The sequence below is a fragment of the Podarcis muralis genome, chromosome 15 (assembly GCF_964188315.1).
Source record: "Podarcis muralis chromosome 15, rPodMur119.hap1.1, whole genome shotgun sequence".
In the NCBI taxonomy this organism is placed as follows: domain Eukaryota; kingdom Metazoa; phylum Chordata; class Lepidosauria; order Squamata; family Lacertidae; genus Podarcis; species Podarcis muralis.
In genome coordinates this window covers 30,538,881-30,564,253 of record NC_135669.1, presented here as the reverse complement: position 1 = coordinate 30,564,253, position 25,373 = coordinate 30,538,881, and the positions used below count along the sequence as shown (strand labels likewise).

The 25,373-nt window shown below is 46.1% G+C and overlaps 1 protein-coding gene across 1 annotated transcript; it reads left to right on the top strand.

Annotated features, from left to right (window-relative positions):
* Nucleotides 1-672: 672 nt before the first annotated feature.
* On the top strand, nucleotides 673-24,528 carry LOC114585778 (eosinophil peroxidase-like). Its single transcript, XM_077919306.1, has 14 exons — nucleotides 673-703; nucleotides 989-1,066; nucleotides 4,432-4,525; nucleotides 5,482-5,657; nucleotides 11,907-12,033; nucleotides 12,444-12,573; nucleotides 13,652-13,858; nucleotides 15,705-16,023; nucleotides 18,059-18,219; nucleotides 19,215-19,458; nucleotides 20,801-20,974; nucleotides 21,989-22,226; nucleotides 23,235-23,440; nucleotides 24,311-24,528. The coding sequence occupies exons 1-14, from the start codon at nucleotides 697-699 to the stop codon at nucleotides 24,328-24,330; spliced, it is 2,181 nt and encodes a 726-aa protein (XP_077775432.1). The 5' UTR covers nucleotides 673-696; the 3' UTR covers nucleotides 24,331-24,528.
* The last annotated feature ends 845 nt before the right edge of the window (nucleotides 24,529-25,373 follow it).

Genomic DNA, 25,373 nt, shown 5'->3' with positions numbered 1-25,373 from the left:
GTAGTAGTAGTAGTAGTAGTAGTAGTAATAGTAGTAGTAGTAGTAATACGAAGAAGAAGAAGAAGAAGAAGAAGAAGAAGAAGAAGAAGAAGAAGAAGAAGAAGTTGTTGTTTTTCTTGTTAAAGGTAGGGGGTTAGCCACTGTCTTATCCAGATGCTTTCATATTCTCAAAACAAGCTCTTTTTTCCCTTTCAAACAGATTCACTGTTTCCCTTAAAATATCCCTTAACAATACTTTACAAAATTAGATCACAGTGCCAAATTGGCACAGCTCAGTCCCAGGAAGCCTTTGGTGAGGAAACACTCCGGGATACAGAGTTACTCAGTTCTGGCGGCGAAGCCTGCAGAGCTTCATGTACCCCGGCTGCAATTGTCAATCACACTCACCAATTTGTTTTGGGGAGCAGTGAGGCAACACCCCAATTCCTGTGGCCCCAAACGACCTGGGAGCAACCCTCTGGCCACAGACTGGCCTCCCCCACAGCTGGGCAGAGCTTGAAATCTGCATTCCTGGAACAATGCATAGTGGGGCTTCATACAGCAGACAGAGCATCTCAAGGGGGTGGGGCATAGAAGGGGGTGTGGCCTTTCCTCCACCAATCCAGCTCCTGCGGACAGTTCCTCCTGCCATCCGAGGGGTGTGTCCAGGTATAAAAGTGTTGGTGTCCAAGCCACCGATGAGCAGAAGCGTCAAAGATGGCAGGTGAGTGGTCCTTACCCCTCCAAATGCTTTCTGGTCCTAAATTCTAGGCGAGTCAGAAAACTAATCTCCTATTTAAATGATAATGCTTTCTAAATGTTATACAAATCTCTGCCTCTTTTTGCTCTTTCGGGTGGGGGGTGAGACTGAAATGTTGGAGCAGGTGGGGCTTTCACAAGTCTGTTGATGAAGAAACAATCGTGCACCGAAGGAAACTGCTCTTGAAACATTTTTAATTTTTTTTTTGGCCAAATAAAATTGTCCTCTTTCTTTCTCTTGCTCTCCAAGGTGAACAGCTGCTCCTTGTTCTCCTGGGATGCCTGGTGGCCACGAAACCTCTTCAGGCAACAGATCTTCCTCTCCGTGGTAAGGCCCTTGCTTCTCTTTTTGCTATTGCTTTTAAAAATAATTATATTTGGAGAGTGTTCTGGGTTTTGTTAACCCACCTATCCTCCCACCCACCCTGCCTTAATAGGACCAGATCAAGACATTCTGATGCCCTAAACAATTTCAAGGTTAAGAGGCCCCCATAGCAGTATCTTTTAAAGTGCATTATTGGAACAGAAAGCACAATGAAAAATAGAACATTGATATTTGCATATACAAGCCACAATCTCACTGGAATACTCATCTTGCAAAATGCATTTGCATTTGAGAGGCTTTTAAATGAAAGTTCCTGGAGGTTTCTTGCTTAGCATGTAGCAGTGTAGTCAAAGATTCAATTAAGAGCATCTGCAGGAATTATTTGCTAGAAGGGATATGGAAGCTGTAAAAAGGCATCTAGATTTTCTACCTTCTATCCCACTGTAAAAACTGAGCTCGGAATAGATAAATATTTGCCTGAGATTACTTCCCCTTTGCTTTGCACAGCGTTTAAGGTCCCAGACAATCAAAATTAACTTTCTGGATGGACGATACAAAAATATCCCTAGAGAACAGCGATTCCGCATCTTTGGGTGCCAGTCAGTTGAGGATACACCAAACACTATGTGCTATCTTGTAAGCTGTATGAAAATCCAAGGGCTAAATACTTAAAGAAATTCCTTGACCCTCTTGCAGGGGTAGGCAGCCTAAGGCCCAGGGGCCGGATGCGGCCCATTCTCCTTCTAAATCTGGCCCTCAGATGGTCCGGGAATCAGCGTGTTTTTACATGAGTAGAATGTATCCTTTTATTTAAAATGCATCTCTGGGTTATTTGTGGGGCATAGGAATTCTTCAAAATATAGTCTGGCCCACCACATGGTCTGAGGGATGGTGGACCGGCCCACGGCTGGAAAAGGTTGCTGACCCCTTCTTCTTGTCACCCTCAGTGACATCAACAAAATCAAGTATCTGCTGTGTTGCTCGGTCAAACCAGTCATGCTCAGTGCAGCAAAGTTTGCGATAAAAACGTCCCAACTCAAGAAAGTCCTTGAGTCCACTCTTGTGCTCTGAGATAAGAGTCACCCATGTATACATGCTCTACATATTACAAGGATTTTATCACAAATGTTTTAATTTGTTTCTGAGATTCTTTCTTTACCTCTTTTATTCTTTTTCTGGTTTTTTGGCTATAATCTGTATTTGACCAATAAAATTTGTTGTGTTGTTATCTGTTTGTTACTTAGCATATAAGACAACTCATTTCTGCACAGATTTATAAATCCAACAACAAATATTTCTGCAGCCATTAGGTATATATATATATATATTGTCATATCAGAACGGTAAAGTCTGATTTGGAGTATGTTTTCCTTTTAAAAATAGAAATTACATAAACTTGAAATTGAGCAAACGAAACAAAAAAATGTGTTTCAGGCCTCTTGTAATCTGGGTCCTCAGTTGGAAGTTTTCATAATTTGTGCAATAAACCCAGCACTGCTCCCAAACAGCCCAAAACATTCTGCAGAATGGCCAGGGATAAATCTGTCAACAGAAGAATTTCAGTTGCTTCAAGGAAACCTTCAGATTTCCTGTGTGTTGCAACCTGTAGCTGCCAGAAGGCCTGTAATTCGACCTGTTTCTGAACTATGAATGTGTGCATATACCTGCTACATCAGTCCTGCTTCCCCGCCCCCCCCCCCAAAAAATCCAGAAATTGTGCCACATTTTCTCAGGGGACTCTACTTTTTTTTTGTCGCTGGAGAACATTTTGCTGTTAGAGGCAAGGCTACATAGTTGAAACGCCCCATGAAATGAAACACAAAAACATCCTTTGAAATTCCCGCTTCTCTGAGTTTTGCAATGCACTTCTGCAATGCACTCTCTCACTGGATCACTTTGCACAAGCTGTTCCTCTGCAGTTTGAGTTCTGTTTCCCTCCCCGCCCGCCATGGAAACAATTGCAACCTTCTGAAATCGTTCTAAGCTGTGCATCCTGTATTTGCTTACGGGACCTGCCTAGCAGCATGTTACAGTCTGCCAGAGGGATGAGTCCTTCAGATCCTCTCCAAACCTTCTGTGGATTAGCTGCTGCCCTTAACTGGAAATTTGCTTTGCGTGCTGCCTATACAGCTTCCAAGCCTCCAGAGAACTGTCATTCTGTAATGGAGTTCTGGGGACCTGTGTAACAGAGAACTGTCTTGCTGAACTACAGTTCCCAAGATTCTCTGGGAGAAAGCCATGTCTAAAATGGCCAACTTTTAAACTGGACCCAGCTCCTGTGCTTTGAATGGGTTAGCAGGCGGTGTTACTTCTCTTTGCGCAGGGAGAAACCTCGCCTGCTGATTATCAGGCTGCTGTTAAACTCCTTAGAGCAGACCAAAACATTTTTTCCTGGTCAACTGGCAACCCTGTCAGCATAGAACAGCTCTGCTCAGACAGCTAGGCTGATTTCTGATCTGCTCCCAAGTCAAGTCCAAGGTGTTGCCATTAGTATGTGAAGTACATTCTTACAAATTGCAAAAAGGGAATTATGTGGCACTTGTACAGTGACGGTGCCTGCCTGATTTCAATAGGCAGGGAGTTCCAAAGTGTAGAGGTGCTGCCACACTAAAAGATTGAATTCCTACAAATGCAGTACAGGTATTATGTGTCACCTGTAACCGTGCCAGTTCTGGAGATCAAAGTGCTTGAGTGGGCATATGTGGGGTATGGCAATTTTGCAGGTAAGCTGGTCCCAAAAGCAGTGGTACCTTGGTTCTCGAACGGCTTAGTTTTCGAACAAATCAGATCCTGAACACCGCAAACCTGGATGTAAGCGTTCCAGTTTGTGAACATTTTTCGGAAGCTGAATGTCCGACGCGGCTTCCAATTGACTTCAGGAAGCTCCTGCAGCCAATCAGAAACCATGCCTTGGTTTCTGAACGGTTTCGGGAGTTGAATGGACTCCCAGAATGGATTAAGTTCGAGAACCAAGGTACCACTGTATACTAATAGGACCACCTTGAACTTTGCCTGGTATCAAATTGGCAACCAGTACAGCAGGACAGTGCAGAACCGAGGGCAACTGGGTACACTTGCCCTCAGCCTCGGAGGGTTATGTTGTTCAGGGGGGGGGGGGGCAGGGCCTGCCAGACTTACACAGTCATGCCAAGAACAGGACTCCCAGCCCCAGGCCTCAGACAAGCTCTCTGAGCCCAGGTATTACATGCTGACAATCTCTCACTCCTGTTAGCAATTATGCTACAGTTTCTTGTTTTTAGTGGGAGGTGCAAACGACACCCCTTGGTTTTAAATGGAGGCATTTGATGCAATATTCTCCTCTTGGACAAACCCAGACTAAGGGCCGCTCTCTCTCTCTCTTGTTGCAGCCATTGGGAAGATTCTGGACACCTCAGACCTTCTGAGGAGTGTGGAAGAAGCAAAACAGCTGGTCGAAGATGCCTACAAACGCACCCAGCAACGGTGAGGGCTGCGTCTCCTCCCTTCTCCACACAGCCACAGTGGGTTTAGCTGTGGCTCCTGCATAGCAGGGGGTTGGTTTGGATGACCCTTATTGGTCCCTTCCAACTCTACAATTCTATGATTCTGCGTTTCACAGGACAGTGCCGATTTACATGAGAAGGACCTGGGTGTGGCCACGATGGCAAGGGTCATAACGCCGCTGCCCATGAGCAAACTGGGTGCCTAAGGTTGCCAGCTCTTTTCTTGGCCCCTGCTCCTGTGCATTTAACAGCAGTGGTGGCAAAGTGCTTGTCCTTTACTCCATACTGCATAAAGATTCAACCGCTAGTGTTGACAGATCAGATAATTGTTAAAAGGAGAAGTGGGCAACTCAGGCTGCTGTTAAAGGTGTAGGAGCAGGTAAGTTGACAACCTTACTGGTTCTCTTCTGCTTTGTCTCCCAACTTTCCCCAGTTTGCTGGAGAGTTGCTGCATTGTGTTTCGGGTGGAAATTCGAGCAGAAATCCTTCAAGAAATCCTTCCCACACCGGGGAAGGCTACCCCTCCTGTATATCTGCTTGCCGTGCCCCTGTCAAAAAGATACAGAAGCCCTGCAAGATCAAAGTGATGCAATCAATAAAATTGCATTAAACTATCATTTAACAGAATTTCTGTGCCACTTAATTTTAGACATGGTTGGAGGCTTATTATGAGATAAGCAGAAAGTCATTATGGTATTGTGCTTGAAATAGCGATGATGACAGGAGCCAAAGTCTTACAAAGAAACTTTTCTGGCTAGTTCAGCAATAGAAACCTCTATTAGAGTCTAACCCTCACTTATTACAGGAGACCAAGAATTAGGAGGTGCTCAGGGCATCATCCAGACTGACCCCAGCAACCAACAACAATATAATGAAATGTGCTTTCAAGTGCTGTTGCGTGACAAAGCTTCACTCAACTGTTTTCCAACCCTCCAGCTTAAATGAGAAGCTGCAGAGAGAGAAGGTCAACCCCACAGATCTCCTGGTCTCCTTCAAGCAGCCCGTGGGAAGAACCAAGGAGGCGGTGAAAGCAGCCGACACCATGCACGTCACCTGGGCCCTCTTGAAACAGAAGCTGCAGCCGGCAATCCCCGGGGATTTCAATATCACAGGTAGGTGATGGAGGAGGAACCAGGTGCAATTCTTGTTTCAAGATGAACCAGCCTATTTCACACACTGTCCGTCAATGCACGAGATCCAGATTTCAGTTCTGCAGCTAATCTCCAGCTAAGTTGTGTGTGCGCAATTTCATGCGCTAGGCCAAAGTGTGCAAAATTATGACACTTTGTTGGTTTATATTAATTATCACATTTATTTCCCACCTTTTCCTCCAAAGCAGCTCAAGATAATGTACATAGACCTCCTCCTTCTCCATTTTATCCTCCCAAAAACCCTGTGAGGTACATTAGGCTGAGAGGCAGTCTAGAAGATGGAGTTTAGACAGCAACCAAATAACACAAGTTCCTATCCCAGACAGCCATTTGTAGAGAATCATGGAATTGTAGAGTTGGAAGGGACCCTGAGGGTCATCTAGTCCAACCCCCTGCAATGCAGGAATCTCAGCTAAAGCATCCATGACAGATGGCCACCCAACGTCTGCTTAAAACCTCCAGTGAAGGGGAGTCCCCAACCCCCCCTCCCTGAGGGAGACCATTTACAGTCTGCAGTTTATGCTCATCAACAAGTTTCATAGTGTGAGGGGAGTCCTCTGTTTTCTTTTTTAGCTGTAATATTGCTGTCAGCTGAAAAAGAGTCTTTAGGCTTCAAACCTTGCGCCAATTTTGTTTTAATTAGTCAAAAAAAAAACCCAAGTCCTATTGCAGGGGGGTGACCCTCGGGGTCCCTTCCAACTTTACAACCCTATGATTCTGTGATTGCCATTCTTTATTGCACCAGTTTGTCAAAGAAGCACTTGCATTATGATAAGAGAAATATGCTTTCCACAAAGGTGCGTGTTTTATGGAGCAAAATTGCTTACAGAAAGCTGTGTGTCATGAATAATGAGAACTAGAATGCCGGTGGGTTTTCATGTGGTTTACTTAAAAAATAAATAAGTCACCAACTGATGTGGAAATGTAGGGAACTGAACTTGCGGCTTGGAAAACAGAAATTGGGAGAAACTGAAGCTGGCGTGTTTACCATCTTCCTAGTGTTGGGCAGCCCCTACTCCCACCCCAGGCACGTCTTAGAAACTACTTGAAAGGAATCTGCAAAAGCCACTTCCATTTTCCCAGAGTGGGGTTGTGAAAGGGTGTCGGCCACAGGTCACGCGAAAGATGCTTAGTCAATGAGGCACAGGAGCCTGCTCTAGAAAGAGGAAACAGGACCAAACATCTGCGGTCGTTCAATCCATTTTCTCCCCTGGTAGAAACAAATGTATACGAAATACATTGTTAATCTCAAGGTATGCTTTTCAAAAAGCATTTTATCCATATATATATATATATATATATATATATATATATATATATATATGCTTTCGTAGATTTTCACGGGTATAGGTATGCAGGTTTTGGTGTCCTCGGGTGTCTTCCCGTGTAAAAGTTGGGGTGTCTAGGCGACGTTTCGACGAGGTCTCACTCGTCATCTTCAGGCTGGTGCTTTCGGCTTCTTGTTACTGGAACAGAGCAGGATCTCAGTGTTTGAGTTCCTATAAATACTGTAGAGGGGTGTGGTGTATAGCCTCCAATGTTCTGGGCCGAGAGGAAGTTCCCAGGCTAGTGTGCCTTTTCTTCTTTTGTTCCTTAGTTGCTTGAGGGATATCTTGAGTGATTTCTTGAGTGATATCCTGAGTACCACTTAGGTGGGTCATTAGGTGTGGATTAGTTGCTAAAGCCTTTGTGTCTTGACCTCTTGAACTTTGTGAAGAGTTTTTCTGAGAAGATGGCTGTAGTTGTGCTCTGGCTTGGCTTCGTGTATAGGGGCGAGCTGTGGTTTTGTGGCCTGTGCCAGCCAGATCTGTGTAGGGATTGCAGGGGGGTGCAGCATCCGGAGGTGCCATCATGGTTTGGCTACTGGATGGTGTCTGTAATTTATCTGTGGAGAGGGTCTGGGTTTGGGTCTGGTGTGGTTGATTGGTGATGGCGTTCTGTGTGCCTCTGGATCTGGTGTCAGTTTTTGTGGGGAGGGCTAATTTCCAGATGTCTGGCAAGCGGGATGTGTCGTCACGCTTGTTCATGTTGTGAGGGTGTTTCTCTATCTCGATGGCTTCCATGATTATTCTCTTGTGGTGATGTTCCATGTTAGAGAGCAATTTGGAATCTGCAAAATTAATTTCGTGTCCTGTTTCTTTCATGTGTTGGAAAAGAGAGGAAGTTTTTTCTTCTTTTTTGACGGCATTCTTGTGTTCTGCGATACGTGCATTTATTCGTCTGTTTGTTTGTCCAATGTACGTGGCTGGGCAGACTTTGCAGGGTATTTCATAGACCCCTTGGTTTTCCAACTGGATTTTATCCTTGGGGTTTCTGAGGATATTGGCTATCTTTTGGTTGGCGCAAAAGGCTGTTTTGATATTGTGTTTATGGAGGATTTTGCTAATTTTATCTGTAGTGCCCTTGATATAAGGAAGGAGGGCCATGCCATTGTTTTCTTCTGTGTCTTGGTTTTTGGGGGGTGTTTCTTTTTGGATTAGCTTCGTAACCCTGTTTTGCTGGTATCCATTGGCAATTAACACATTTGAGACAACAACTTAATTCCCACATGCTTCCAACTTAAATTCCACTCTAAAACCCCAGCCACCGAAAGGATCCTGAAACGAACTGAACTATCCCTAATCAGAAACGAACTACACAAGAAAAGATACCTACTAAACCAAACCAACAAAGATCTGCTCACTCTTCACCTCAAACTCTGTAACAAAATCCACCCTGCACTCTGGGACAAATGCAAACAACTAGCCGTCTGGAGAGCTGAAACGGAGACCTCACATAAGACAGACACACACACCAACAAACTCCACAAACTAGAGAAACGCCAGAAGCCCAGCCACCCTCCACAACAACCCATGAAACAAACAGTACATAACATATCAGACAGGATCCTCACCTCAACTGAAACCAAAGTACTCTCCAAAGGTTTCAACTTTGCAGTCGCCCCGAGACGCATCCCCACGGAAAACATCATATGTGGAGTCGAAGCTAGCCTAACCAAAATCAACCCAGATGAAGCCAATAAAATCAGACTTGAAGTCACCAACATCCTCTGCTCCAGCAAACCACCCAGAAGCAATTTACACAAAGAAGAACAGAAAGCACTCACCAACCTGAGGAAAGACAACAACATAATCATTCTCCCAGCAGACAAAGGTAATGCCACTGTTGTGATGAACACATCGGACTACCAAGCAAAACTATCAAATCTACTCCAAGACCCTACCTACCAACCTATAAAAACAGATCCCACCACCTATCTGGAAAAAAACCACCAAATCCAAAATAAAAGCCTCTCCTATCAGTGAAGAAATCCAGCTAAGAATCATCCCCAGAGAAAAATCATCCAGATGCCCCAAACTCTACGGCCTCCCCAAAATACACAAAGAGGGAACACCACTCAGACCAATAGTCAGCTCCATAGGCTCACCTCTACAAAATCTCGCTAAATTTCTCGCCAAGCAACTTCAGCCCTATGCAGAATCCATCTCTTCACACGTTCCAAACTCCTTCCAGTTCATAGAAACAATAAAGAAGCAAAACCTACATCCCAATGACCTACTTGTGAGCTTCGATGTTGTATCTCTCTTCACACAAGTGCCCATTAATGAAGCCTTGACAGCCATTCAAAACAAATACAATCCCCCCGAATACATCTTGGACCTGACCAACCACTGCCTAACCAACACGTACTTCATCCACAATGGACAAAGATACAAACAGATAGAAGGAGCACCTATGGGATCACCCCTCTCACCGGTCATCGCAAACCTGTACATGGAACACTTTGAAACCAATGCTTTAGACAAGTCAGAACACAAACCCAAACTTTGGCTCAGATATGTTGACGACACCTTTGTAATTTGGCCACACGGGAAGGAAAAACTGGACAGCTTCCTCACACATCTCAACAGCCTACACCCCAAAATACAATTCACTATGGAAATAGAAGCCAACAACCAACTTCCCTTCCTTGACGTCCTAATCTACAAAAAACCTGATGGCTCCCTAGGACACACTATCTACCGGAAAAAAACACACACCAACCGCTACTTACATGCACAATCACACCACCACCCTGCACAAATAAACTCCGTAGCCAAGACTCTCATCTCCAGAACCAAACGCCTGGCTGACAAAGACCACTTGACAACTGAGTTACAGAATCTCTCAAATGTGTTAATTGCCAATGGATACCAGCAAAACAGGGTTACGAAGCTAATCCAAAAAGAAACACCCCCCAAAAACCAAGACACAGAAGAAAACAATGGCATGGCCCTCCTTCCTTATATCAAGGGCACTACAGATAAAATTAGCAAAATCCTCCATAAACACAATATCAAAACAGCCTTTTGCGCCAACCAAAAGATAGCCAATATCCTCAGAAACCCCAAGGATAAAATCCAGTTGGAAAACCAAGGGGTCTATGAAATACCCTGCAAAGTCTGCCCAGCCACGTACATTGGACAAACAAACAGACGAATAAATGCACGTATCGCAGAACACAAGAATGCCGTCAAAAAAGAAGAAAAAACTTCCTCTCTTTTCCAACACATGAAAGAAACAGGACACGAAATTAATTTTGCAGATTCCAAATTGCTCTCTAACATGGAACATCACCACAAGAGAATAATCATGGAAGCCATCGAGATAGAGAAACACCCTCACAACATGAACAAGCGTGACGACACATCCCGCTTGCCAGACATCTGGAAATTAGCCCTCCCCACAAAAACTGACACCAGATCCAGAGGCACACAGAACGCCATCACCAATCAACCACACCAGACCCAAACCCAGACCCTCTCCACAGATAAATTACAGACACCATCCAGTAGCCAAACCATGATGGCACCTCCGGATGCTGCACCCCCCTGCAATCCCTACACAGATCTGGCTGGCACAGGCCACAAAACCACAGCTCGCCCCTATACACGAAGCCAAGCCAGAGCACAACTACAGCCATCTTCTCAGAAAAACTCTTCACAAAGTTCAAGAGGTCAAGACACAAAGGCTTTAGCAACTAATCCACACCTAATGACCCACCTAAGTGGTACTCAGGATATCACTCAAGAAATCACTCAAGATATCCCTCAAGCAACTAAGGAACAAAAGAAGAAAAGGCACACTAGCCTGGGAACTTCCTCTCGGCCCAGAACATTGGAGGCTATACACCACACCCCTCTACAGTATTTATAGGAACTCAAACACTGAGATCCTGCTCTGTTCCAGTAACAAGAAGCCGAAAGCACCAGCCTGAAGATGACGAGTGAGACCTCGTCGAAACGTCGCCTAGACACCCCAACTTTTACACGGGAAGACACCCGAGGACACCAAAACCTGCATATATATACACACACACACACACACACACACACACACACACACACACCTGTGGATAAACTCCAGCTTCTTTAACTATGAACCCCCAAATCTGGGATCGCCTCGAAACTGGTGCCAAAGTTTTATAGCTGTTTTGTAGCAAAAAACACCATGCTTTGTAGCACCCCACAAACAGTGTAACTGATATGTCAAACCCGGGTTCGTAGTTAACACCCCCAAAACCAACATTGTCTGATCCCCTCAAAACCAGCGCCAAAGTTTTGTAGTTGTTTTGTAGCAAAACCCCCATGTTTTGTAGTGCCCCACAAATGGAGTACTTCATATATCAAACCCAATGTGCTTTCTGCAAAACTTTTGCCATAGTTCAGTGTCGGTTTTGAGTGAATCAGACGGTGTTGTTTTTTTGGGGTGTTAACTACAAACCCCTGGGTTTGAAGTATGAAGTGCTATGTTTGTGGGGCGCTACAAAATGTGGGGTTTTCACCACAAAATGACTACAAAACTTCAGCACTGGTTTTGAAGGAATCAGACAATGTTGGTTTTTGAGTGACCCCGAGACCCCTGGGTTTGATGTATCAATTACTCTGTCTGAATACCAGTTGCTGAAAACCACAGGAAGGAGAATTTCTGTTGCACTCGGGTCTTTCTTGCAAATTCCCATAGGCCTCTAAGTTGGCCATTGTGAGAACAGGATGCTAGAACATTGGCCTGACCCAGCAAGCTCTTCTGATATTCGCATCACAAAATTCCGATCTGGGTTTATTAATGCAGGAGGTGTAGTAAATCTGTTCAGCTCACTTAAAAACATGGACCGAATTAAACCCTTGCGTGTCCCTAGCTGAGACCTCCTCCATCTCCTTCCTCCTACAGATGTTCTCAGTCCAGGCCAGATGCAAACTATCTACAAGGCGTCTGGCTGTGCCAAGCAGGAACAGAGCCCATTGCAGTGTGATTTCAGTAGCCCTTTCCGGACTATTACGGGAGAATGTAACAACAGGTAAGCTTCTATATCCAGCATGTCGGCTGTTAAAATCCCAGCCCAGCCCTGAACTCATTTGGTGAGCTGCTCACAGACAAGACCATAGTTCAGTGGTATAGGCAGCGCATCTGCCCTGCGGACAGGAGGTCCCAGGGTCAAACCCTGGCAGCATCTCCCGGTAGGACTGGGGGAAAGACCTGGAGAGCTGCTGCCAATCAGTGTAGGCAATATTGAGTTGATGGAACCATGGTCTGGCTCCATATAAGGCAGCTTCCTAAGTTCCTATTAGCAATGGAGGAGAAAAACCATGAACTCCCCCTTGAGTGGGATTTAAATGCAATAAATACAGTAAAAATAGGATTCTCTCCCCCCCCCCCCTTTGCTGCTTTTTAAAAATGAATCTCTGTGGTCCTTCTGGAACATTCCAGGAGGATTCCTACCTTAGGGGCCAACAACCGCCCTTATGCCCGACGGCTTCTGCAAGAGTACGAAGATGGCATATCCCTCCCGCGTGGCTGGACGGAAAACAAGACATATTATGGATTCCCCCTGCCCTTGGTAAGGAGTCAACCCCAGCTGTGCTCTGCTTTGCAAAGCGGATTTCTGAACGGTTGCTCAGAACGAGTCAGGGATTTAGGAAAAGAGAAGGGATGATTTTTTAAAACAATCAGGATGGAAATCCACAGCATGACAACAGGAAATGGGAACAGAAGATACAAAATGGGTGAATTAATGAATCCATAACAAGAAAATAATGATGGAATATTATTTTAATATATGATCACAGCGGAGAGACTCTTTTGTGGACAAAGGCAGAAAGACTTATTGTTGTTTAGTATGGAGGAATAGTTGTTGAAGTTATTGGAGATAAAGTTGATATGTTTGATTAAAGAAAAACCATTGCTGAGGCATTTATTAATAACAAAAATTAGAGAAGCCCTTTTGGACTTTCTGTGTGAAAAGGAAAATGAATTAATTTGAGATATTTGGGTTAATAAGTAATATTGCCTAACAGATAGTAGATCAGTTGGATATCATTCTGGAGTGAAGGTTTTGAATAATTCCTTTTATGTAAGTGACAGACAGAAGATCAGAAGCCTTTTTTATTTTTCTTCTTTTTTCTTTTTGAACATTTTACTTGGGTGTCCTCTGGGCCATTTTTGGAGCCCAAGCGGGGGGCAGGGGAGGATTTTAGGGAAAGAGGGGGAAGGTGGCAAAGCAGATAGGAAAGTGGCCCCAACGGCCATGTTATAATCTGTGTTCTTCCATCATAGAACTGTAAAGTAGGTAGGGACCCCAAGGGTCATCTAGCCCAACCCCCTGCAATGCAGGAATCACAGCTATGAATTTAGCCTGGTAGCAAATCAGCAGACAGTGTAGATCTCTGAGCAGTGGTGCTATAGGCTGACAAGGTCTCACTCCTGCCAGCCACTGTGCTGCCGCATTCTGCCCTCGCTTTAGCTTCTGAACTTTGACTGACGGGGTGTTTTTGGCCCCTTCAGTGAATCTGGATCAGGGTGAGGCCTTTTGGGGTTGTCCAGGCTCAGGGTCCGCAAGTTACAACCATCAGCCTTGGTGCTTGGAATCGGCAACCAAGATCTGTTCCTCTGTTATGTCTTGGTAACGTCTGCTGCAGGTCCGGGAAGTATCCAACCAGATTGTCGCCTTCAACGACAAAAGACTCACCGATGACCCATTCCGCTCGGTCATGTTCATGCAGTTCGGCCAGTTTATTGACCACGACTTGGATTTTGGGCCCAGTACCACGGCCACCCTCACCTTCATCAAAGGAGCAGACTGTGGAAATACTTGCGCAAAGGCACCCCCTTGCTTCCCCATCAAGGTGCGTGAAAGTCCAGGGTTCGTTCTACCCTTTTCCAGAAACGCAACCTGTCCGACACAATCGTCCAGGGATCCCCGACATGGCACCAACGGGATCCAGTGGGACTGCCAGCACCTCCCCTGTGTCACCCACGAAAGGCCTCTGTAAATATCCCCTCCAATACTGTATCCGCAAAGAGCAAGAAACTCTTTGCTGTTCCTCCTCACCTCCTGCTTGCACTGACTCAGCTTCTCCTACATGGCATGCACCTCCTTAAAAACGATAAATAATAATAATCCATAATTGAAACAGCACGATTTCACTGGGTGCCAGAATTGGATCCCTACCCTCCCTTTTTGGTCTCTGAACAGAGGAGAGGTGCAAAAAACTTCTCTCTGGTGGCTGAGGAGGTGGGGGGGCACACACCAACTACCATTTTGTGGCTCTGCCACTTTTTTGGGCCCTTTTAAATGTGGCAGCAGGTTGTTTTCTGACTGTGTGTTAAATTTTATTTTATGTTTGTAGAAAAATATACTTGTAGATCACAATTTCATACAACGTATCAAAGCGGCTTCTGAAACAATTTTATCCGTACATATAAAAAATGTTATAAAAAAACAAGAAACAACTCAATAGGTAACTGTTCCAGAAAATGTTTTTCTTTAACTGTCCATGTAGGGTATTTATTTTGATTTTGATTTTGATTGATTGATGGGTTAGGCCACACACCCTCCCCAATGGCAGGGATGACTGGCCCCCATGATGCTCCTCCCCTCCCCCGCCCACCACAATGCCAAATGCGGTAACCGGCCTGTAAAGGTTGACGACCTCAGGAATTTCATCTCTCTCGAGCGGAGACTTCATGTCGGTTGTTGCAGGGGCTGGTGTTGAGCTTAGACAAGGCTTGGACACCTGAAGGGAAGCCCCACCAGGCCTGTGCAGAGGGGGTGGGCAGCCAAATACACTTGCCCAGGGCCTCAGAAGACTAAGCTGGCGGGGGGGGGGGCACCAGCGACCAGTTGCTATTTTGTTTGAGTTTATAACTTTATTCTAACAAGACTCCCACCCCAGCTCTGCATGGACCTGCCCCCCACCCTGTGTGATCACTTATTATTATTATTATTATTATTATTATTATTATTATTATTATTATCATCATCATCATTATTATTATTAATACCCTGCCCATCTGGCTGGGTTTCCCCAGCCACTCTGGGAGGCTTTCAACAGAATATTAAAATGCAGTAGTCTATTCAACATTAAAAGCTTCCCTAAACAGGGCTGCCTTCAGATGTCTTCTAAAAGTTTGGTAGTTATTTTTCTCTTTGACATCTGGTGGGAGGGCGTTCCACAGGGCAGGTGCCACTACCGAAAAGGCCCTCTGCCTGGTTCCCTGTAACGTGGCTTCTTGCCATGAGGGAACCACCAGAAGGCCCTCAGCGCTGGACCTCAGTGTCTGGGCAGAACGATGGGGGTGGAGATGCTCCTTCAGGTATACTGGGCCGAGGCCGTTTAGGGCTTTAAAGGTCAGCACCAACACTTTGAATTGTGCTCGGAAACGTACTGGGAGCCAGACTGAAGGTCACATACATTATTATTATTATTATTATTATTATTATTATTATTATTATTATCCCACCTTTCCTCCAAGGATCTCAAGGTGGTGTACATAGTTCTCCTCCCCATTTTATCCTCCCAACAGGGTTCTGTGAGGTAGCCTAGGCTGAAAGCCAAACGTCACCCCCATGGCCATTGTGGGGAGGATTCGAACCCAGGCCTCCCAGGTCATAGTCTGCCACTCTAACCACTAGACCACCCCTGGCTCTCCGTTTCATTTTTTAAAAATTACTGTTTTGTGGGGCTGCAGATCCCTCCTAATGACCCGGTGAAAGACCCCAAAGGCTGTATGGCCTTCACGAGAGCGGCCCCCGCCTGCAACGGGGGCTACGCCATCCGCAACCAGATCAACGCTCTGACAGCCTTCCTTGACGCCAGCATGGTCTACGCCAGCGAAGTCGACTGGGCGAGGCAACTGAGGAACACCTCAAGCAACCAAGGGCTGCTGGCTGTCAACCTGAACTACACAGACAAGGGGCTGGCCTACCTCCCTTTCGGCAACCCACCAGGCTTCCCAGAGCTCTGCAATAAAACCAACACGACAGCAAAGATCCCCTGTTTCTTTGCAGGTAGGTCTGTTTATTTTTATACTGAATCAGACCCCTGTTTCACACTGACTGGCAGCAAGGGCTCTCCAGGGTTTCAAAAGAGGGGATACTCCCACCCTTCCTAGGACCTTCTCCCTGCACAGAGCTATGGTCATGTCCTTTAAAATAAACCAAGATGCTAGTCCTCATGATTCTAAATGAAGGGCTGATTCTGCATGTAAGGCAGATGTTCTGTCACAGAGCTCTGGTCGTTCGGCTAAAGACCAAGTAATATTCCGGCCCTCATTGTTCTTGATTTGAAAAGGAAGGTATTTTCTACTGAGTCAAACCACAAGTCAATCTAGCTCAGTACAGTGGTACCTCAGGTTACATACGCTTCAGGTTACATACGCTTCAGGTTACAGACTCCGCTAACCCAGAAATAGTACCTCGGGTTAAGAACTTTGCTTCAGGGTGAGAACAGAAATCGTGTAGCGGTGGTGTGGCGGCAGCAGGAGGCCCCATTAGCTAAAGTGGTGCTTCAGGTTAAGAACAGTTTCAGGTTAAGAACGGACCCCTGGAACGAATTCAGTACTTAACCTGAGGTACCACTGTATTGCCCTACACCAGGGATTGGCAAGGTTTACCTCGCCTGGGCAGGTTCACTCCAGTGGAGATTCCTCCGTGGGCCAGATCACGCATGTGCCCGCGATTTCCGGTGCCTGCACAGACGCAATTTTCAGCAATGCAGAAGTGAATCCCCTGCATCGCGCTGGTTTAGCGCAGCACGCGTGGACTCACTGAGCAGGCAGCTTGGTTCGGGAGCAGCTTGTGGGCCAGTTAAAGGACCCCCATGGGCCACTTGTGGTCCATGGACCTTAGGTTGCTGGCCCTGCCCTACACTGACTGGCAGTGGCTCTCCGGGATTTCAGGCAACCCTACCTGGAGATGACATTGGGGATTTGAACCCAGGACCTTCTGCATGCAGAGCAGGTGCTCTCCCACTCAGCTATGCTCCTCTGGAAACCTGTAAGGAACAGTTGAGGGAGCGGGGTATGTTTAGCCTGGAGATGAGAAGGCTGAGAGATGTTAGGAAGCCATCTTCAAATATCTGAAGGGCTGTCGTCACATGGAAGGTGGATGGAGCAAGCTTGTTTTCTGCTGCTCCAGGGGGTAGGATCTCAACCAAGGGATTAAAATGGCAAGAAAAGACATTAAACATTAGGAAGAACTTCCAGGTGGTGGTAGATTTTCAACAGGTCTACCTTGGACACTGGTGGAATCTCCTACCTTGTAGGTTTCTAAACAGAGGTTGGACGACCATCTGCCAGAGATTCCTTAGCTGTGGTTCCTGCTTTGAAGGAGTAGATAACCCATGGCGTCAGGCTTGCTTAATGGGGACTCGAAAAAGGGCCTTTAGGCTCTCAGTGGCTGCTTCCAGACTTTGGGATTCCCTCCCTAGAGAAGCTAGACTGGCTCCTTCCTTGTTGTCCTTCTGCTGGCAGGTGAAGATTGTTTTATTCTGCCAGGACTTTGAGGACTGGCTGTTTTTTAAGGGCGGACTTTTGAGAGTGCTGTACTGTTTTTATTATTTGTATTTCGATTTGAATTTTATATTGTTTTAATTCTATTAGAGTTTAATTACCTCTTTTTGTTTGTTTGTGTTTTGCTTTCTTATTTTTTTACCAAAAACAAAGACAAAACAAAAAGGACTTTAATTACCTCTTATTGATTTATCTTTTATATACTTTTAGCTTCTTGTCTTTTATCTGCATTGTTTCAATTTGTATAAACCACCTTGAGTCCCTGTCTGGGGAAAAGGTGGGATATAATAATAATAATAATAATAATAATAATAATAATAATAATAATTAGGTAGATGATAGATAGATAGATGATAGAGATGATAGAGATGATGATAGATGATAGATAGATGATAGATGATAGATAGATGATAGAATAAGTCTTGCTAAAATGCTGTCCCTGCAGAGAGCCTGTGCTTTCCAAGTTGTTTCTTACAAGCACAAGGTGGCTGGTTGGATCTAACAACACTTCCTTCTTCTCTGGGGTCTTCAAGGGGACAATCGTGTCAACGAGATGCCGGGTCTAACTGCCTTGCAGACGCTCTTCATGAGGTTCCACAACCGCATGGCCTCTCAGCTGAAGATGCTGAATCCGCACATGGATTCAGACACCATCTACAACATAGCCCGGAAAATCAATGGAGCAGTAATTCAGGTACTGGTTGAGACAGCAGCCCTGTGACGCTAAGAATGAGGCCAGGTCTTGTCCAGATGCAAGGCCGGTTTGGAAAAGCCCCCGCTGTGTTCAGTCCAGACTACAGATGTTCATGAGTTTGGGATGGGGTGAGCTAGCTGTGGAGAAGTATGGCGGGTGGGGTAGATTCTTATCTCTGTTACCCACCAAGACCAACCTCAGTTTATAGGGGATTCTCTTGGAATAACTAGGTCAATCACCTACTGAAACCCTTTTTGGTATGCAGAGTGAGGGGAGTTTAAGCTTGACAGAAAGGCAGTGTAGTGTAGTGGTTAGAGTTTCAGGCTACTTGGACCTGGGAGGCCAGGGTTTAAATCTCTACTCGACCTGGAGCCAGTCGCTGCCTCCCAGCCTAATCTGCCTCACAGGGTTGTTGTGGAGATGAACTGAGGAGTGGAAGGGCCTGTACACCACCTTCAAGCCACATCCCAGTGACATGGACTAGCTAGATGCAGAGGAAGGGCACCAACCCCCAAGGGAACCCCCAGGAGAAGAAGGCTCAGAGCGGTCCGAGGGAGAAGACGGAGCTGACTGGGAGGGCTTGGTGAGCAAGAAGAGTCTGTGGCAGAAAAAAAACCAGGATTAGAAGCAGAGGCAGGAGAGGAGGGAGATCAAGAGGCAGTCTAGCTGGTGAAGAGGCATGTGTGTCTCTCCTTCCTGCTATTATAAACTCCCTTCCCTGCTCCCGCCCCCGGTCTCCCAGGACCAGAAGAGGCATGAAGCAAGAGGAGCAAAGTCAGACACACAGGCACAGTCTCATATTGCTTGGGAGAAACCCTGGAGGGGACTTAGGCAGCTGTGGGAAGGTGGTGACCTACAGTCCCTGCAACTGCCTCACTGGGGCAAGACCTACTGGGATCACTAGGCCTGTCCTGTTTTGGTTTCTTTGAATATGTTTTAAGGGAGAACTTCGGTGTCTGTTTCTCTTCACGCTCTCCTCTGCTTCTACATTCCAGAAAATCACCTATAGCGAATACCTGCCGGCCCTCCTGGGTGACGCATTCCCTCGTTTTGTGGGTCGCAGCACGGGCTACAATGACTCCGTGGACCCGCGAATCGCCAGCTCCTTCACCAACGCCTTCCGTTTTGGGCATGCCTCAGTGCGGCCTGTGGTGTTTCGCTTGGATAGCCGCTACCAGCTTCAAAGCGAGACCCCGCTGGAGAAGGAATTTTTTGCTTCATGGAGAATCCTTCAGCAAGGTATGTCCCTCTTGGGCAAGGCCAAGGAGAGGAGAGGGGAAGACGGTGCAAACTTCTGGGGCCCTGAGGTCCGAAAGAGGTCCTGGGGCCCAACCATTTTGCATACGGTTTATGTCATTCTTAACAAAATAATGTATTTCATGCTCAATGTACACACCATTCTGAATAAAGACTTGCAGACGGCAGACTTGTGCTTTGACTGTACGGCGGTGCAGCCTTGTCTTCACATCTGTATGTTTTTGTAAGTGAAGACCATGCGACTACAACAAAATTGTTATGTGATATGCATTGTGTTGTGCTACACGTACAAGGTTAACGTTTAAAGTGTATCACCAACTCAGCAACTAGTTTGTGGGTGCTTATATTATTGACATTAGTCATTAGGATCTTAATACAGTCGTACCTTGGAAGTTGAACAGAATCGTTCTGGTAGTCCATTCGACTTCCAAAATGTTTGGAAACAAAGTTGCAGCTTCCGATTGGCTGCAGGAAGCTCCCCGTCACATGGTAGTTTCCGTATGATTTTTCCATCTATCTCAGATTGCAGAAAGCCCATTGATTGAGGCTCAGGTACTTCTCCCCATATGTGCCAGCCTGTACACTTAGCAGTGCAGGAACCTCCAGGCCACAGGCCAAGTTTGGCCGGCAAAGGTCCTAGTTTTGATGCGCATGGCGAATCTCCCCAAAGCACATTCCCTCCACAGCTGAGATTGTGTGTGACATCAGGAGTGGGCAAAAGTGAGGTCCCGATTCTTCCTCGGTAAGCAGGGCTCGCTGTCAGGACCTCCCTTGAGCAGTTGAGGGCATTTGCTTCCTCTGTTGGCAGGAAGCAAACTGGAGCCAAATCCCTTCCTTCAGGCCAGCTTCAAAGGGGCTTGCTGTAGCATCAATCAGTGGTTAAACCTTGCAGGATAGCTCAGTTGGTAGAGCATGAGACACTTAATCCCAAGGTTGTGGGTTCAAGCCCCATGTTGGGTGAAAGATTCCTGCATTGCAGGGAGTTGGGCTAGAATTCAGCAGTTCTCAACCTGTAGGTCCCCAGATGTTATTGGACTACAACTCCCATCATCCCTGAGCTCTGGCCTTGCTAGCTTGGGGTGATGGGAGTTGTAGTTCAACAACATCTGGGGACACACAGGTTGAGAAAGGCTGGGCTAGATGATCCTTGTGGTCCCTTCCAACTCTAAAATGTGCCCTGCTTGCACAGCTGCAGGCAGGTTGTGGTCTGGAAATCCAGTAGAGGCTACAGGTCCAGCTGGTGGGGGGAGATGGAGGTGTCTCAGGCAGCAGCTAAATGTGCCAGTGAGCCATAATTTTGCAAGCAGATGTTTTGTTCTTCCAGGAGGTATTGACCCGCTTATCCGAGGCCTCTTGGGTAAGCCAGCCAAACTGGTGAGGCCGGACCAGTTGGTGGTGGATGCTCTCAGGGACAAACTCTTTGAACAGATCAGGAATGGCAGTGGACTGGATTTGCCCTCCCTCAACATGCAGCGAGGCCGAGATCACGGCCTCCCAGGTAAGGCAAGCAGAGCCTGCACAGATGTTGGAGAGTGTTGCTCAATGACCAGCCGGTGCAGAGAAATATCTGAAAGACTCCTCGGCCAGCCTCAGTCCCCTCTTGAGAAACTCTCAGGAGATGGGTACGGGAGGCCAGTGAAGACAGAGAGTCTCCGAACCAAAGAACCTAGGAAGAGCCTGCAGGATCAGAGCAATGGCCCATCTGGTCCAGCATCCTGTTGCCCTGATGGCTGGTTGACGGATGGGAAGCCCACAAGCAGGAGCTGAGCAAAACAGCCCTCTCTTCACATCCCAACGGCCGCCTTGTGGGATATAACCAACGTGTTTAACTCTAATTAATGCATGAAGGGGTTAAGACCATAGAGTAAGCTGTCCTGTCAGGCTTAGCTAGGTCACACACCCCACCTTGGCAGGAAGCGCTATGGAACTCTTTGTTCCCCTCTTTCCACAATAGCTATGCTCTGTCTCCACCATCAGAAGCAGGATGCCTCTGAATATCAGTTGCTGGAAACCGCAGGTGGGGAGGGTTGTTGCTGTCGAGCTCCCATTCCCTAGTAAAAGTAAACTTCCTTTCTTAAAAAAAATAAAGATATTTATTAGAATTTTACAAAATGAAAAAAGAAAAAAGAAAAATACAAAATAAAAATAGTTTAAAAAAAAACAATTCCATCTTTCCATCACTTATCTTTCATTTGCTTGTTTCCCGGACCTCCTCACACCTCCCTTTTTGTATTCCCGTTCAATTTGTTAGTTCAGCAAATCCTTACCCTCTTTATTTATCCTAATCTTTAATCTTAAAATAATGTAACATTAATTTTTTGTCTACAAAAGTAAGCTTCCTGGCAGACTGTATGCCAGGGAAGGGGTCCCACCCCTTGGGTTGGCTGCATTACAACAACAACGCCCCTCTAAAACCCCACTCCGCTCTTCTTTGCCTGTGCTAGAGTGCCTCTTTTGCACTTCAGATGCCTTGAAAGGAACCCAGCTTTTGATATTGGTGCTCCTCCTGCAGGTTACAATGCCTGGCGGCAATTATGCGGCCTTTCCCAACCCCAGAATGAGAACGAACTCGCTGCCGTCATCCAGAACCGCGATGTGGCCAAGAAGTTTATGAGCCTTTACAAGACCCCCAACAACATTGACCTCTGGGTTGGGGGCGTGGCAGAGCCTTTGGTCCGGAATGGCAGAGTTGGTCCTACCTTCGCGTGCATCATCGGAGACCAGTTCCGAAGGACTCGGACCGGTGACAGGTGAGCAGGCAGAGGAAGCCCAGAACCTCTGTGATTTTCTCTTTCAATCGACTGGTCTTCCTAAGTAGCTTACGTACACCCATCACTTTCCTTCTAAACTAAGCAGAAGCCATTTCATCACAAAGGCAAGCAAATTACAGCCCATAAACTAGTGGCAAGCCCAGCAGGAGATGGTTATTTTGTTTTACTTTTAATTTATTTTCATAAAATCTATACAAAACAAAAAAAAAACCTCAAAGTGTTTTACAAAAAAAGGGGGGGGGGATTAAAAACCATTCTTTAAAGCATATGAAAGATAAAATCAGCAGTACCGGTAAGTGAAAAATAGATTAAAATATACTGCAACATTCTACATGTCTGTGTAGGCCTGTCTGAACAAAAATGTTTTTTTAGAAAATATTGTTCATTTTCTTGTTACAAAATTGTACACACTTAATAATAAAACATGACACAACTATCGAAAATGGGGTCCAGTCAGTGATGTGTGTGTGTAAAATACTAAACATATTATTTTACGGTACCTAATCATGAGGAAATTACAGTAATCTATAATAAATACCTTCCAAAGCTTTTACAAATTTTGGGCCAGATCCAAATTTCTTAACTACTTCCATTAAATAATTTGGTTCTATGCAATCAAATGCTTTAAAAATATCAAGTGTGAGGCTTGCTAAAGTGGATGATATTTTCCTGCTGAAAGGAAGAATGTTTTTTTTTAAAAAAATCCTTATTGAATCAGTAATTCTTCACCCTCGAACAAACCCAGATTGGACTGGGTGTGTAGAAATGTCAGTAAACGTTTTAAATCTATGGACCAGAATAACTGGAGAGGTTTTATAATCTAGATTTAACAAGGAGATTGGTCAGTATGACTCAGCATTGGTAGTGCCCAGTGATATCTAATCCCCACTTCTAGATGGGCCCCTTTTGGCCTGATCCAGCAGGCTCTCCTTTTGCTTTCATGGTGCCAGGTGCTAGGGCATTGACCCCTTTTCTCTTTCCCCTCAGATTCTATTATGAGAATCCCGGCGTCTTCACCCCATCGCAGCTCCAGGCCCTCAACCGAGTCTCACTGGCTCACATAATCTGTGAAAACACCAACATCCGTGAGGTGCCACGCAATGTGTTCCGGGCCAACAGCTACCCCAGGGATTTCGTCCGCTGCAGCACCGTCCCAAGGCTCAGCCTCTTTGCCTGGAAGTGCACTTGTGATTGTGAGTCTGTCAATGGAGAGGGATATGTGGCAGGGAGTCCCACAGGCTCCCACTGCAACTAAATGCTTGCTGGATTTGACCACAGGAGCCTTGGTCCTCCACCTTCCACTTCCTCATTTTCCAAATGCTTGGAGTATACAAGGGCGTAACTGACTATCATGATCACCAGTGCTTTTTTTCTGGTGGTTCTCAATGGTACACAGAACCAGTATCTCTATCTAGCTGTCATCTATCATCTAAAATAAAGGGTCAAAAGCCAGTGTCAGGTACGCTGGCAGGCAAGGGAGTTTCCCCCTCCCCTCCGGTAGCTTCCGATAAGAAGTAACGAGCTTTTGTCATGTTTATAATCTGTTGTATTTACAACAACATACTGAGAGCAACATCAGGCCGCCCTCCCCACGGATGGCAGTTGCTCACTCTGAGTCCTGTCCCCTTCCGCAGCAAGAAGCGCACCACCAGCCACCTGTCCCTCCCCTGAGCTTCCGTTGTTCCTGGAGCCTTTCAGTCTTCCAAGTTCTAGAGGAGGGAGGGACTTCCCCGCCACTCTCGATTTAAGAATCTCCCAAAGGCTCCCTCCCTCCTGGTTGCCTAGCTACTATCTCAAAACCGTCCAGCTCTTCCCCCAACTGAGCAGCCTCTGAATCTGGTGGTCTCTCTGCTTCTGTGAACGTGTAAGGTGGGGGGATCCTCCCCCTCCTCCTCTGTCAGAGGCTGCTCTGTCTGTGCCTGCATTCCTTCATCTTTGGAGTCAGGCCAGTCTCTGGCATCTGATTCAGACCAGCCCCTGACAGCCAGGGCAAAGAAGTGCATCTTTAGCATCTCTCTGGGGAGGGAGCTCCTTTAATCCTCTTTCTCCCCTTCTTCTCTTAGCTGCAGATGGCTCTTGTTGAGGACGGAGCTCCTGTGGATCTAGACCTGGGACCTGCATCCCTAAGAAAGAAGAAAGGCCTTTGCTTGGCTGCAGTTGGATTCCTGCCCCTGCTCACGTCCCACCTGCTGTTTTGGAAATTCGCAGGGGCAGGGGGAGTCCTACCCAACCTTGCTTTTCGCGACAAAGATCCAGAATAAAGCAGTTGCTGTGTGATAGATCCATTTGTTTCCACCTCAACGAGACATGCACAATGTTGCTAAATTACAGCTACCTGGGTGGTTGAAATGGCTCGAAATAAGTTGGGTTTGCGGTTATGATTATGATGGCATGAGGTTGTTTTCTGTCTTCAGAAAGAAAACTCTCTGTATAGACACTTTTTCAAAACGAAAAATGTATTTGGGGGGGCAGATACAGATACCCCTAAATGGTTAGTGGCTGAAACTTGAGGGCGGGGAGGTTACTACCAAATGGGTTGACACTATGCTCAAAGGACAATTGTTGCAGGTCTGCTGCGCAGGGATGGCCACCGACTTAGATGGCTTTCAAAGATGATGGGACCAATTCATGGAAGAGGAGCCACTTATTGATGGCTACTGGGCATGAAGGCTCTGCTCTGCCTCCGCAGTTTGAGGCAGCAATGCTTCTGAATAGCAGTTCCTGGAAACTGCAGGAGGGGAGAATTGCTCTAGTGCTAGGGTCCTACTTGTGGGGTTTCTGAGCGCATCTGGTTGGCCACTGTGAGAACAGGATCCTAGGCTATTTATTTTATTCACTGAGTTTGTGAGTCGCTTTCTCTTGTCTAGGGCAACCCAAAGCAAATTGCAATCAACCAACCAGACAGAACAAAATGAAAACAAAAACCCACATACTGTAGATACATTAAAACCAAAAGGGGAAAAAATACGTTGAAAATATCAAACCCACTTCTAAAAGGCCACAGAGAGTTAAAGGCTAAAGGCCTGTTCATAAAGGAAAGCTATTGCCTGACAACAACCCTAAGATGTATAATGATTTCTCCAGGCAAGCCTCCTTGAGGAGAACAAAACTGATGGACTAGATGAG